The 14,038-nt window shown below is 29.4% G+C and overlaps 1 protein-coding gene across 8 annotated transcripts in view; it reads right to left on the bottom strand.

Moving 5' to 3' along the window:
* Positions 1–14,038, bottom strand: part of LOC105232639 (protein boule) — a 35,467-nt gene that overhangs the window by 8,750 nt on the left and 12,679 nt on the right. For 4 of the 8 annotated variants that reach the window (XM_011214408.4, XM_011214407.4, XM_019992537.3 and 1 more), the window contains 7 exons: positions 12,356–12,909; positions 11,974–12,127; positions 8,380–8,439; positions 7,748–7,850; positions 7,564–7,664; positions 7,404–7,437; positions 661–6,932 (listed from right to left, as the gene is read on the bottom strand). In XM_011214408.4, coding sequence (XP_011212710.1) covers positions 6,916–6,932; positions 7,404–7,437; positions 7,564–7,664; positions 7,748–7,850; positions 8,380–8,439; positions 11,974–12,127; positions 12,356–12,471 — 585 coding nt within the window. In that variant the 5' untranslated portion in view covers positions 12,472–12,909 and the 3' untranslated portion in view covers positions 661–6,915. The other 4 variants (XM_011214410.4, XM_029552992.2, XM_011214409.4 and 1 more) reach the window with 4 other exon arrangements.

The raw sequence follows: 14,038 nt of genomic DNA, 5'->3' as shown, positions 1-14,038 counted from the left end.
TTTTATCGCTACTTAACTACGTAAGCTTATGTGTGTAAATAAATAACGGTTAAACATGTGGAGTCAAAATCAACTAAATAAAACTTCGCCGAAAATGTCTCGTTTTGTCACTCTGTTGTTCTGGCGGATAAGGAATTCGACCATACAGAATTGCATTTCCTATTGCTAAATAGTGACTGCCTATAAGTATGCAACTCGCAGGTGACGCGATATCACCAGTGCTACCATATCGGTTGAATTAAACAGTATTTGCAGTTCATTTTAGCTGCAACTAACAACATTATTTTGGAAGGAGCTATAGTCTTAATATTACACTTCTGGCATATTGACCTTAATTCCGATATTTTGGTCACAAACGCTTTAAAAAGAAGCAAACAGTCATCTCTTGTTGAGATTGAAAATCCCTTTATAAAAAGAACTCCCTCGGAAGCAGTTTAAGATAGAATGAGGCTGGCGGTTTCAGAATCTGTGTAGCGCACTTTTCGCCGCATACAAATATATCAAACGCCTTTTTAAGATAAAAATATATTCAACGGCTGTTATCGTTTAAAACACGCTCAATACAAAAAATTGTCACAGAAGACGAAGAAGATAATTTTAATCACTCCAACAAGGCCAAAATCTAATATTTATTCCACCTCATTGGCAAAAAGAGAAATATTTCTTATTCGCTTGAATGTCTCTCTCTCCATTCAGATTTTTTATTGTATTTATTTAATTTTATTTTATCTTACGTTTTTTAGTTTTTATTTTTTACTGATTTTGCTAACGTGCATGTCGCTTATGAGTTTTGTGTGTTAAGTCACTTAGAAGTCTTCTTTCTTAGTCGCTTCTTTGTTAATTCTATTATAAATAATATTAGTCTATGGTATTAATAAATTATCAATTATTAACTACATAGTACAGAGTAGTCTAGGTAACAGTAGATAATTTCAGTAGGGTTATAATTTATAAATTTCATATTTCTTTACTTTTTGTTGAGAATTACGTTCTTCGTATTGTATGCATGTATGTATGTTTGTTTCTTTGTTACTTGTATACTGCTAAAGTCAACAGGAAGGATAAGATAGGTGTTTTTGCTTAGCTTTTTGCTTTTGATAAATTTATCTAATTTCATTTCTTGTCTGTGTCTATTCTGTTGCAATACCATAGATGCTTATGTATATATAATATATGTACGTATGTACGTATACACATAATCATATAAATATATATATGCATATTTATACAAGTTAATTATTATGTTTTTAGATTTTATTTTTGTATTTATTTTCATTATCGGTTTTATTCAGTATTTCATTACTCATATTTATTTTCTCACTAAGTATGTTCTTGATGCATGCATTTGCATATACAGTTGTAGATAAGTGTATGTATGGTAAGTTGCTGTAGCCTATGAGCGCATATGTATGTATGTATATAAATCATTTGTTGCACCAGGAATTTACTCCCGACCAAACTGAAACAGAAAAGCAAAATAGAAAAACTTGGCGCGTTTGGCAAAATTTATTCGTATTTTTTTGTTTTTTTTTCTAATTTGCCTAACATGTTCGTGTGTATAAGTTTGTTGTATGTGTAAATAGCTTCAGCGTTTGCCTTCTAATTGGCATGAATTACAAATTTGACTTACAAAAGCAAACTGCTGCACCGCATTACAACTTATGTTTGAATATGTGTGCGTGTGCATGTGTATGTCCGTTCTATAAGTAGGCAAATATTCGTTTGTTCGCTTATTTTCGCATTTCTTTGTTTATGTTTTTCTTTAAATAGCTTACGAAAAATGCACAGCTGCGATAATAATGAGTTTATCTAAACCTGCTTTGCAAATACATAGTTTTCTCAGCAAATATTTGGTTTTATATAGTCTAAATTATTTTTGCTTTTAAAAATATCACGAATGTACTATAATTTTCGCATCGCCAGTTTGTTTTTCTTTTTTTTTACTCTCAAAACCGATTATTTAAGCCGGCTCTCCAATTATGAAGCTACATATGTATATAATTAACTGTAATGTGATGCTTATACTTTTACACAATTCTAGTTTTTTATTGCTCCCTCCTCTCTTTCTTTCTCTAACTACATTTTCAATTCGATTATCAATGACCTTTCGTTGCAGAAAAATGCGCAAGCGCATATTTTGACATTGTGCATTCAGTTAAGAGAATTTATTATGTTTGCACACGCATGTCAATTACAGAATACATCTACAAACAAATCAAATCAATTTCAATTGCCGCCACTCAACTTCAGCTTACAATGTCTTCACCGCTGTCTACACGTTTGCTTCTTTGCTTCGTTTTGCACTTTTCACTACAACCTTTTCTACTAAAGACTAAGACTTTCTTTATTTATTGCTTTGATTTACTTATTCGTTTATAAATAGTTTTTCCTTTTACTTTATTTAATTTAAATTTTTGTTTTGTAATTGTTATAAATTATTTCGTTATAAATTTCTTCTATATGATGATGATCACGCATTTTTTCACAAAATATTGTATGTTTTTCTGTTTTTGGGCTTACAATTAATTGCCACATCTTATTTTAGATAGCTACATTATTCACGTGTGTGTGTGTATGCATATAACAAGCATAATTTAACAATAGACTTCTTCAACAACTAAATTGCTTAAAATGTCATTCACTGCAATTTCATATTTTCTTTCAATGGGTAAACATATTCAAATACATACATATAACATTGGAGTGTTTAACACCAGCACGATTTCGGCTTTTCAAGTTTTCGTCAATGAGAACGTTCGATGATCTTTAATGAAGCATGATTTTGATTTTATTTAAACGCATTTGGGTACGCCACAGGTATTTTGAAACCTCTGATTTTTTAATCATTAAGCATTTGATATTACGTAGCCGCATTGCTTACCTACCACAATTGCACTTTGAGAACTTCGCTAGTTAAGTTTCTACGTAAATGTTTGCAGTATGCGTTTAAAATTCACGACATGGAAAAGACTTACTTACAAATTATAATGTGTATGTGTATGTATATGTATGTATGCGTATGTGTTTGTGGTATATTGCAATAATGACAATGAGCAATGGCCTCTAACACCCCAATGCATGAACGAACAAAAAATTAAATGATGAAAATTAAAAACAAAAATAATAAAAAAAGTTAAAAAACAAAATGATTTAAAGAAAATAAATAATAATTATAATAAAATAACAGAAAAAATTTAATTCATTACATTACAAAAAGAAATCAAAATCAAATGATATATGTAAACGGTAAATGTACCAGAACTGCCAGGAATTCATTTCAAAATTAAAATAAGTAATGTGAATAGTACCAAAATTTAGGTTTCAACGCTTGATAAACGATGACAATTTAATAGATTTTAGTTAAAAATGGGAGAAGTGTCAACAATTTATAATTGGTTCTCTCAATCGGCTTTTCAGTCGAATTAATTTTCTTAGTAGAAAGATTCCCAGGATTTGGCTTTACTCGTTAGTTGCTTTTTAAATATCCATATTTTTAATAATCAAAAGACTATAAGATTAACGGCAATTTCTCAGTATTTTACCTGGTAATTGACAAGAGAATGAAGATCGTGGAAATTCGTCGCTTAGTACTTTTGACCTCGACAGTGATGGTAATTCTAGAAGCATTAATTTGACATTGCCCAATTAATGAAATTTGCTCTCAATAGAAACATTGCCATGTTAATACTTTCATTTCAATTACGATCTTTTTTTTTGAAGTTACTAGTTGTTACAGTTCTGGCACTTAGGATACTTCACTATGTCTTTTTGAGGAATTGTTTATGTTACAGCACTTGCTTGTTTTTAATAAATATTTTCTGAGATTTTCAAAATAGTACACATATTTTTTTCTCCTATTAATAAGGGTATATAATTCAACAGATGGTTGTCAACCGCCTTAACTTACAACTGAGGAAAGCTTAAGATTTGTTAACGTTCAAAAACACTCTTCGGAGTTTGAAGAATAATCTATGTGTGTTTTAAAATTTTACAAAATTAAATAAAAAAAACTAGGAGCCGCAAAAATTAAAAAAAGAGCGACAGGTAAACAAAATATTTAAGCAAAACAAAAATTCCAAAAAAATGTTTACTTCATGGGTTTTTTATGCAGTTGTAACATAAACACCCCCGAGTCTTTTCAGTTATGAGTGAATATTTCTTGACATTTTTATCCTGCATGAATAAGCCATGTTACTATTTGTAATGATTAAAAAAAACAACATTTAATATGACAAAAATAAACATTCTTATAAACTAAATGACTTTCAGTTTACTATCAATTCCTATAATTCAAATGATTACAACGCCAATGCCTCAGTGTGTGTGTGTGTGGGTGTTTCGCTCACACAATACAACTTGAAAATTTTTTGTTATAAAAGCAAAAGCTTTACGGCTTTATATAAATAAATTAGTTTGCAAATTATTGCCGTAGGAAGTTGTAAATCATTATTCTAAGTTGCACATCTTTTTTCTTTTTTTGCTATTTTTTTACTTTCGTCTTACATTTTTGGTTTGCAAACAATTAAGCGCTCTGTTCGGAAGGGCTTTTCACTTTTAGGTGGTCCGTTGACTTCTCATTCAAATATTAGTGAGCATTTTTTTGCCTATATTGTCTTTTTTATAAATTTTATTTCATAGAATTTTAGAAATCATATTGCATGGTTTGGTTAACGAGTCATTGGCGACCGAACTACTCAATTAGTTGGTTCACAATTCTGTTATTAATTGATTATAATTTTAAATGCTTAACAATAGAATTTTAATCGATTATTGCATTTTCAATTAGCTTTTGTTATTTATTATTTCACATCCAATATGCTTATATTGCTTATTTTGTTGTGGCGTTTATACCTACATTTGCTTTTAAGTGTATTTTTATTTGTATTTTCTTTCCAATATTTTTAGTGTGTACTTGTTTATCATTCTACATTCATGGGTTATCGTCTATCAATATTTGAATATGCGTTGTATATTATTTTAATAATTATCAATATCAATATTTATATACGTGTATTTTGCTCACTTAAAATATGTATTGTATATGTATATTTAGGTATATGTACTTTTGCTTTTCTTTAATATTTATTTGTTTTTGTTTTTTTGTTTTTCACTTTTTAATATTGTGTATATAATTCTACTCAGATTCTTTGCCTATATGCTTATATGTATGAATACGATATAACTTAGTTTCTTCGAATTTATTGTTTCTCATACTATAATTTATTACTTAGGTCAATGTAAGATTTTTGAGAAGAACTAATCTTTTAGTTATTTTTATTCAATATTTGTTTGTTTAATGTTTTTTTTATTAAATACTAGTTTTTGATGTTCTAAGTTATTTTTTTTTGTTACAGTTTCGAATCCTGTTTTAAGTTCAATATCGTTTTGTGTTGCTTGTGTTTAAGACTGACTCTTCTACTATATAATCCATGTCTTATACCAATAAAAGTTATACTAATATATATATTTATATTTTTTGTTTTGAATTTTTTGTAATCCTTTTTTTGTTGTTTTTTAAATGTTCAGCTTTTGGGTTTGCCGGTTCACAGGCCCAGCCGGTGTTTTTAATTCGTCGTATCTTATTTTAAATTCTTTAAATATAATTTGTCTAATGTATATATATATAGATACATATTTTATATAAGTATATAATAGTAATAATATATACTTTTGTCATTATCAATATATAGAGTTGTGTATAATATTTATTATAGTAATAATTGAAATCAATAAATAATATATATTTTTTTCTTACTTAGTTATAATTTAGGTTTTTGTTGTTGCTTCGCATTATAACAAGTTTCGTTTTCTTTGTTTGTTCTGTTAATTCATATATTCACCATTCCTTCATATTTCCACTACAAACTACGAACATGCCAACTTGTCTTTCTCCGCTTTCTATAACTAACTACGATTCGTTATGATACGGCAAAACCGTTTTGGTATTTGTATACTTTCGAAATTCGAAAATACTAACATATACGTACATTGTTTTCGAAAACAATAAACAATTACTGGCGCTATACGTAGCAGTTAAATATCTTTCCATATACATACATACGATTTGTAGCATTACGTAAGACTACTTAGTTTCACTGGGTTTAAAATTTAGTATTTCTTTTCATCATCATCTATTACTTTCGCGTACTTGCTCATACAACTCTCAATAATTTTCAATTATCAATACTTTTCTATATCTAAACTGTACGTTTTCATGTTAATGTACACAAATAAAATAAGAGTTTGTGTCGTACTTTAAAGGTTTGTATGTTTTGTTATGTATGTATTTGTGTGTATGTGCGCGTATTTTAAATCATTCTCTTAATAAACGGCGGCCCTGAATTCAGTCCATGTTTCTTTTTATGTTGAATTATTTAATGACTAAAGCAGCCTTTACTATGGTTAGAAAACATCCTTTCCTGCACCTGATCCCATCGACTATTTCTGACTCTCGCCTATTATCGCCTCTTTGCCGCTGCTAGTGCACTTTTTAGTGTCCTACCATCTATGCACTGATCGGTGTAACGGTTCGACATTTTGCACCATCGTCTTAATTTTTTTGTGTTTTAAAAAGCGAACAATTTCTCTTGCCGCAAATAAATTATTGTTTTATGTCGCTTTTTTGTTTTTGTTTTTTTGTTCTTCTCATAATTTCTCGGTTTTCGAACTCGTAGATATTGTTGTAGTTGTAGTAGTAGTAAAGGAAGCTATTGTTATAAAGTTGTGTCTTTGTTGTTGTGTCTCTTACAATTTGTGAATTTGTTTGGTTGTCACCAAGAAACATTAAATATTCATCATTACAAATATTTATACGCATAAAATGTAGTAGCATCAATGTTGCTGTTGTTCTTGTTGTTTATTGTAGTCGTGTGATCATAGTTGTGGGTATGGATGCTGTCGTTAGTACCCTCAAAATTAACATGGATAAATACCTAAAAAGTAGATAGCAAGTTGGAAGTTGGTCACTCTTATATACATATACATATAAATATATACATATATTTACAGACAGATGTAACAGTGAAATAGATTAAGCTACCATTGTACAAAATATATAATACATAAGCGCACGTATGTATGTATATCATTATGTATGTATGTATATATCAAAGCGACATAGTACACAAATATTATAATTCATATGCACAACAACAATAAAAACCAAATAATAATAATAAATAATTTTTATGCGAAAATAATTGCTAACAACAAAATGTGACTGTTAAGCGGCTGCTAACAATCCTTTTTAAAAGCAACCAAATATACTTTTGTATTTAAACCAACTTATACTCGTATAGATTACAAATGTTGAGGTGTGGCAAGTGGTGTTGATTCGTATAGTTGTGCACATACATTTATTGTATCTAAGGAAGCATATAAAGAAAACTTTTCCTTCTAATTACCTTGATAATTCTGTGGCCAAATGGTGGGTACATTCTGTTGATTCGAGTTTGGAGGATCATTTATTTATATTCACAGCATTACGATGATCGATTAGGAGGAATAAAGAAAATAATATTAGTTCGTTAAATTCAAGTAATGTACAATGGATGTTTAACTTACCGCCGCACTGACCATTGGCACACTATAGTATTGATAAAATGGTTGATATTGCATTGAAGGTGGGTAAATTGTTGGCATGCCGGCTGCTGTAAAATCAGTAACTGTTTGTTAAGAGGTTATGCTAATTATAACTGATCTGATCTTTATAGTTTATAGTGGTTAAATATCATAAATTGCGAGTTACCTGGCGGATAAACCGTGGCGGCGAATTGATCAATGGGCATATTGCTAATTGGGGCCGGTGGTGTTGTTGTATAATAGACAGCACCATTCGTTGCAACGATCGACTGAAATATTTAAACAAAAATTATATAATTTACTATTCTAATGCAAAAGATTTATGAAAACTACAGTTAACGAAGTGTTTAATTAATTTGCGAAAATAAAAAATATTTTGATACATTTTATTACATTGGAAAGCGTTGCTTCAATATATTTTAATAGTAAATAATATACAAATTGTAATATTTGGTAGAATTTGTTGGAAAGTTGCCTGAATATGGTTTAAAAATTTATTGGAAAGCATGGAGGAAAGCGTGGCTTTGACTCAAGTTAAAAACAAAATAATACAAAAATTGCTTTGACTTTAGCGTTTCGAAAGTAAATTGCTTACAACCGTAGACACAATCTAGGTTATGATTAACTATTCGAATGTCGTGAAGTTGTTGCCTACATTTAGGCGAAACATAATAAATTTATACTTAATATATAAATTTTGATCCAAATTTAAATTTTTTACAAAATAAAGAAAGTTATAAATAAAGTATATGTAATAATTAATAGTTGTATATATGTGAAAATATTTGGCATACTCACTTGTTTCTTGATAGCTGGAGCTATATTCAGTTTTCGATCCCTTAGCACGACACATTCACCCTGTAGATATGAAAACGTGGTGAAAGCAAAAAACGAAACAAGAAGGAGAGAAAAAACGAAAAAATAAAATTCAATTGCATTTCTAAACAAGAAAACATTTCAAGGCAGCTCAATACAAAACGTTTTAGAAAAAATGCTTTAGCTTCTTTAACAAACAAACTCTTGAAACAATTTAATCTTTTGAATTTTTATGACTTTAATAACGGATAACTGAAAAAAAAATTATCACTAAAATATTAATAGGAAAAGCTCTTAAAAAATATAACAACTAATACAATATTTGAAAAATATACGAACATACGAATATTTGTTTAAAAACACAGCAGATTTTTGAACGTCGAGTATGTGAAGTAACGAAACCAAATTTTCAAATCGTTTACATTTTTTTTAATTAATACTCATTTAGCACCAATATTTTTAATTTTATTGTTTTTCATTAAATCAATAAAATTATGTAACGCACAAGCACAATTGGCTGCAAAATGAAATCAAACGTAACAATATGTAACTCAAATAAATAAATCTAAAACGCACTTAAAAAACTCGGCAAATGTACAACGAGAATTAATTAAAAAATCGACAACAGTAGTTTAATGGTTAATGAAATCAAATACAATTATATACGTTAAAACATATATAAATGTATATCAAATGAACGAAATTATAAACGAAAACAATTTTTTAATAGAAAAAAAAAACAATTGAAGTTGTAACAAATTAGCAGTAGAAACAATAAACTCTTTAAAGACACACTACTAGGCGGTAAAACGCTGAAGGAGACACTGCAGAAGTAAAAGACAGTTCCTGCTAACTTACTATACACTATACACGGACACACACACACTGTATGTATGTGACTCAACCAAAAACGGCAACTTTTACTAAAGTAAATCATGAAAAATAAATAAAAAAAAAACGCTTGCGATAGACCTTAGCAACAGTTAGCTTTTAGACTGCATATTTACGGCGTTGAGAAAAGTATATATTCAATTTTGATTATATTTTGAAGAACAAGGTAAGAATGTTTGTTGTTTTTCAAAAAGAACATAAACTGATTGCTAGCGCCTAGTGCCTACAAAATTTTAATTTCGTGTTATGAAATGAAAACTTTGCTTAACTTTTACATTTTTTTGTTACAGAATTGTGCGCTCATACACATGTACAGGACACTTTGAATGATTTTTTAATGCAAATACTTCACTGAGTAGCTTTGTATATGCAATAATTTTTTGTTAATATTCATAATTAAGATAACTTATGAATATGCCTTCAGACTTGCGTTGCAGTTAATATTTATTTTTTGTATGCGTTTGGATTCTTGGAAATAGTGATCCTTAAATTTTTTTAGGGAATATATCCTCAAATAAATAATTTAAAACGGTCGATAGCAGCTAATTAAGAAATAAAAAGTGGTTCTTTTGCCAACATAATTGTATATCTTCTCTAAAAATAATTTAAGCGATATATTTGGGATTTTCTACTGTTGTTGAAATCTCTCTGAAATTTTATACAACTAAATTATGTAAATTCTAAAATTATTGTGCAGTTTTTACTCATGACTAATTGAAATATTTTTGTTTGTTTAATAAAAATATTTAATTTAATGTTTATTTATATATGTAGTATATAATATACATATATTTATTAATAAAAGCAGAGTAGGCAGAAGACACTTTAAAAGTACGGCTACACTCATAATGACCGTAAAATTTTTATTCGCATTGCTTGTTTATAACTTGTTGTCAACTTTTAGGTCCGACAATTATAAGAACAAAAAAATATTGCATATTAATTATATCGCATCAAAGCAAAAACAAACAAATTATTTGCAAAACTTCTGTTTATGGTTCACTCCCCTACACTTATCGACGCGCACATGTACATATGTACAATATTAAGCACATTAAAAATTACAAAACCAAATTGCAATTATTTAAATTAAATACAAATTTGTACAAAATCAACTTTCAGTTCGAAATATAATACACACAATGCATAATTTGTCGGATTACTAAATCAAATAGAATGAAATAATAGTAATAATATTGAAATATATTAACAACTGTACAATAAATTGTTAGCTGGAACTGCTTTTGCTAAAGTAATACAATCGTAAGAACGACAAGTGAACAAAACGAAGCACTATCTAATTGTTTGGCCATCATAAACAAAGAATGTATGTAGTATTTGCAAATCCGACTATAAAATTGCCTCTAAGGATTGCTAAAATTTACTTAGTACGAAAATCGCTTTATATATGTATGTATATATTAATTTGAATTTATATCCAGGCAAATGCAGAACTGGATTGCTATATGTGCATGAAATTTTTTTATAATGTGAAAATGTTGAACAAAGTTTTATTTGCAAACTAAATTTATAAATTGTGAGTTAAAAGGTTTTATGTTGATTTAAAAATTGATTTATTTATTATTTAACTTTTTTTAAATGGAACAAACTGCTGCAGCGTTGGTGATTATTTATTCAAAATAGCTTAAACTTGAGTACAGTAATTATTGAATAAGAAAAACTGTCAATTCCAAAAACAAACTCAACAAACAAAATTATCAAGATATATTTGGTTCTTCCCTGAGCATTGAACACAGTTCATAGAAGAGCAGTAGCAGTAGTAGTTTAATGTTTAAATAGCAGTGTTGTGGTAGTAGTGGCGCTAGTAGGCAGAATGGTGTTGCAAATATCGTTACATATTACATGTATATGTATGTATATTTAGTCGTTACGTATTTACTGATAAAAATCGTTCATAAATCACGTCGTAATATATTACGTAAGACACCTACGAGAGGCAACGTTACGATCGCCAAGGAGCCGCAGCAGCATCAGCACCCTATTTATATGTATTATGTTTTCTTTATTTGCGTTTACGAATTTCTCTCGTTTCAGAGCAACTTTTGTGTCTATCAAATGCCTCACACTCAACGATTTAGCAGCTCAACGCTTACAGCTTGCAAACACGCAAGCGCACTTGTTCGAAGTAAGGCTTTATTTTTTAACTTTTCGTTCCATTTTGTTTACCTTGCACAAATTTTGTGCACAAACAGTCAAATGGATTTGCACAATTGGGCAAGTTAGATCACCACAATCAAACGCAAAGATGAACCGCCTTATTATCATTTCATCATGAATATGCCTATATAAGATGAAAGTATATAACCATAAAAAAATAAATAGGCAATTAATATATGTAAATCATTTCAAAACTTTTTGGACAATTTTGCTATCGAGAAACGAACAACAGAATAAACCCTATTTAAACCTAAATTATAATTATATTGACAATTAGTAAGTATCCTCAATATTTTAATACAGCACAAAGTAGTTTAAATTGGTTGTTAATTTTAATTTAAAAATTTACTTTGTCTTGCAAGTGTTGCTCTTTATCTGTATGACAAAAAAACCAAAACTAAGATGTTAAAGCAGTAAATGTGCCATAAATACGAAATAAGTTCTATATTTTTTATATATAATATTATTATTAATATTAAATGTAGATTGCAAGCCAAAACTACTTACATCCGTCTGCAGCCTTTGAGCCTCTTGTTCTGTCTCGAAAGTGACGAAACCGTAACCCTTGCTGACTCCAGCACGATCCACGATGATCTTGGTAGACTTCACATTGCCATAAGCGGAAAAGACGCGGCACAAATCCGACTCCGTTGTGTCGCCACTGTTTTTGTAAGATTTTTAATTATTAGTATTTTTTATTTTTTGTTAATGCATATTGTTTGTTGTTGGGCGATGGTCCAAATTAAGTGCATAATAAAGTGAAATATGTGAGAAAGCCATAATAAAATGAATTTTATGAGCAAAAATGCATATAAATAAAGATAAATATATACTTATATATACAAAGATAAGTATATATATATGTATGTATGTATGTTGTCACACTCACCTTATGCCGCCAACGAAAATTCTGTTTGGTATAAGCGTGCCATACTTTGGGGCGGATAGTGGGGCCTCAAGTGCCGCCGTCGGCGCTGCTCCGGCCGGTGCTGCCATCTTGTGCATTGGCTGTGGTTGTATTTTAAAATTTGCAAAGGGAAGAATTTTGACGGTTTTTAATCACTACCTTTGGGCTCAGAATATCCTTTGGATTTATGCGTATGACTTGTGGTTTCTTTTTGCTTTTTTTTGTTCTCTTATGGTTTTTTGTCTTAGTATACACTAATATCTAGATTGCGACAACCAGTATAATCACTCGCAGTTTATTCACTATAAATTGCTTTTTGAATGAATCAGTTCGCGCTATTTATTTGACTATGCGACTATATTCTCTTTTAAGTACGTGGGCCAAGGTTTGTGGCTGCTTTGAGCTTTTTCGGCGCTGGAGTGTGCGGTTGACGCTTTCCTTAAAATATTTTTTGTATTTGTCCTGGGTTAATGAAAAGCCGTTGTTATTTCTCAATTAACACCAAATCGGATCTATGATCTCTTTTATTACAAATTCTGAAATACACAAATAAAAAATTAGCAATTGTATGTTGTATGACAGAAAAAATTTTATTTTCCACAAGTCAATATGCTCATTTATTATTTTCTGTTAGTGTCAGAACATGTACGTTTCAACAAGGGTTTCAGAAATGTAGTCTTCGTAGTATTACAAAAACTACATCTATTATAGAGGAGTATATGAAAGGTATGTGTTTTATTATTTATTAGCAGCGGAAAGCGTACATAAGATTACGGAACAATACTAGAATATATGCAGTGGCTTGATAACTTGTAGACGTGTCTAAAGCACAATAAGACCGATGATAATTATAGTGAAATTAAACGGGCATGTCGCCAAATTTATGAGATTACATGGTTATATGATATAAATCCTCTCTAATATAAAGGGACAACAATGAATACTTTTTGAGTTTGAAGGTTAAAATGTACTAAAGCCCAACCTTAATTACTGGTAGTGAAGATAAATAAATTAAGAAGAGAAACTGTATGGTTTTGTAAAATATAAAAAATTTTCGACTGGAAAATATTTTTTTTACTCCTAAATAATAGTGTATAATTTGATTCAAAACCTCTTTAATAAGCCCCAAAAAATTTAAAAATTAACCATCTAAAAAAATCATTTACTTCGATTTACTGCAAATCACTTGAAAGTTGTGAAGAGCGCTCGCTAAACTCTGTCGCATGTGACTGCTCGAGCACATAATTATTTACAACAAATACAACGCATAAAAGAGGTAAATATATTTATATATACATATATATAAGATATACTATGTATATTATTACACAAAATATCTAAGACTACGTTCTATTATACAAAATACCTCCGCACATATTCAGAATATTCTTAAATACAAAAGATCTAAAAACGTAGCCGATCTGATTTCTGTTATAAGTCGATACTTATATATGCATGTTTGCATGAAAATGTGGATTTATCTGTTGCTTCATGTTATTTTTTGTATGGTTGTTTTTGAAAACCATTTTTAGCCTATAAATAAACGGAAAAAATGTATGCACGAACTGTATTCTCACACGCCAACAGGGGACATAGTGACAGAAAACGCTAATGATTTGCCGGTCTAGGTACATTCCCATCTACAAATATACAAAAATCTACTAT

This window comes from Bactrocera dorsalis, chromosome 5, assembly GCF_023373825.1.
Source record: "Bactrocera dorsalis isolate Fly_Bdor chromosome 5, ASM2337382v1, whole genome shotgun sequence".
Taxonomy (NCBI): domain Eukaryota; kingdom Metazoa; phylum Arthropoda; class Insecta; order Diptera; family Tephritidae; genus Bactrocera; species Bactrocera dorsalis.
This window is presented reverse-complemented; position numbering and strand designations above follow the sequence as displayed.